Here is a 1,125-nt window from a genome sequence, read left to right on the forward strand (position 1 = left end):
AAATGAGCTACATTAATTAATGGGTTAATTTTCATACTCCTAGTTAGACTAATATATATATATATTAAATGAGCTACATTAATTAATGTGTTAATTTTCATACTCCTAGTTAGACTAATATATATAATATTAAATAATCTACATTACTTAATGGGTTAATTTTCATACTCCTAGTTAGACTAATATATATATATATTAAATGAGCTACATTAATTAATGGGTTAATTTTCATACTCCTAGTTAGACTAATATATATACATTAAATATTGATAATTATAAGAAGTTTTTCTGACTAATTACCTAACAAAATAAATATAATTACATCTTTATGAAATGATTATGTTATATTTATGTTAATTTTGTTATTTATATCAATCCACAAGAACCTTTATGATCACAGAACAAGCTACAAGTTTTCATACAAAGATAATTACACCTTTTCCATATAATAATATGCATTCCAATCTTTATTATTTTGTAAAATTATTCACCTTTTTACTAAAGGAAGTCCCAAAGCATACTCACCACCCACTGTATTGTAATGGCCGACGGACTTTCTGTCTTAGCGAGTAATATGATGGGACCGATAACAGGTTTCTTCATAGGGGGGTCCTTAGAAAGCATGTATGAAGAACTTGGTCCATGATTATTGTCGTAATTTGAATAAACTGCTGCTATCCTGAACCTGTACGAGGTACCTAGAAAACAGAAATAAATATTAAATAAAAACTTCTAAAAAAACAATCGTTTCTCAAAACTGTTGTATAAGCAAAAGTTGACTTAATATTAAGAAAATGCTGAAATGGAGTTTAGATTTTATTTTTTGATAATTTGTCCTATCTTACTTATGTTTTTCAAGAAAAAACAAACAACCAGAATGAGAGTGTTATCAATGTAAAACCAATCAGGGGTGATGTAGTAATTGTTTTCATAAAACTAGTCAGGGCTAGTGGAGTAAATGTTGTCAGTGTAAGAACAATCAGGGGTGATGTAGTAAGTGTTGTCAGTGTAAAACTAGTCAGGGCTAGTGGAGTAAATGTTGTCAGTGTAAGAACAATCAGGGGTGATGGAGTAAGTGTTGTCAGTGTAAGAACAATCAGGGGTGATGGAGTAAGTGTTTGTCAG

General features: G+C 29.4%; 1 protein-coding gene across 1 annotated transcript in view; it reads right to left on the bottom strand.

Moving 5' to 3' along the window:
* Positions 1-525: 525 nt before the first annotated feature.
* The window catches only part of LOC111084231 (interference hedgehog-like), a gene marked incomplete at its 3' end in the record, with an annotated part of 4,473 nt that continues 3,873 nt past the window's right edge, over positions 526-1,125 (bottom strand). Inside the window, exon 4 of the mRNA XM_022381000.1 lies at positions 526-698. Coding sequence (XP_022236708.1) covers positions 526-698 — 173 coding nt within the window. The remainder of the gene's footprint in view (positions 699-1,125) is intronic.

Source organism: Limulus polyphemus, unplaced genomic scaffold, assembly GCF_000517525.1.
Source record: "Limulus polyphemus unplaced genomic scaffold, Limulus_polyphemus-2.1.2 Scaffold15000, whole genome shotgun sequence".
NCBI classification, from domain to species: domain Eukaryota; kingdom Metazoa; phylum Arthropoda; class Merostomata; order Xiphosura; family Limulidae; genus Limulus; species Limulus polyphemus.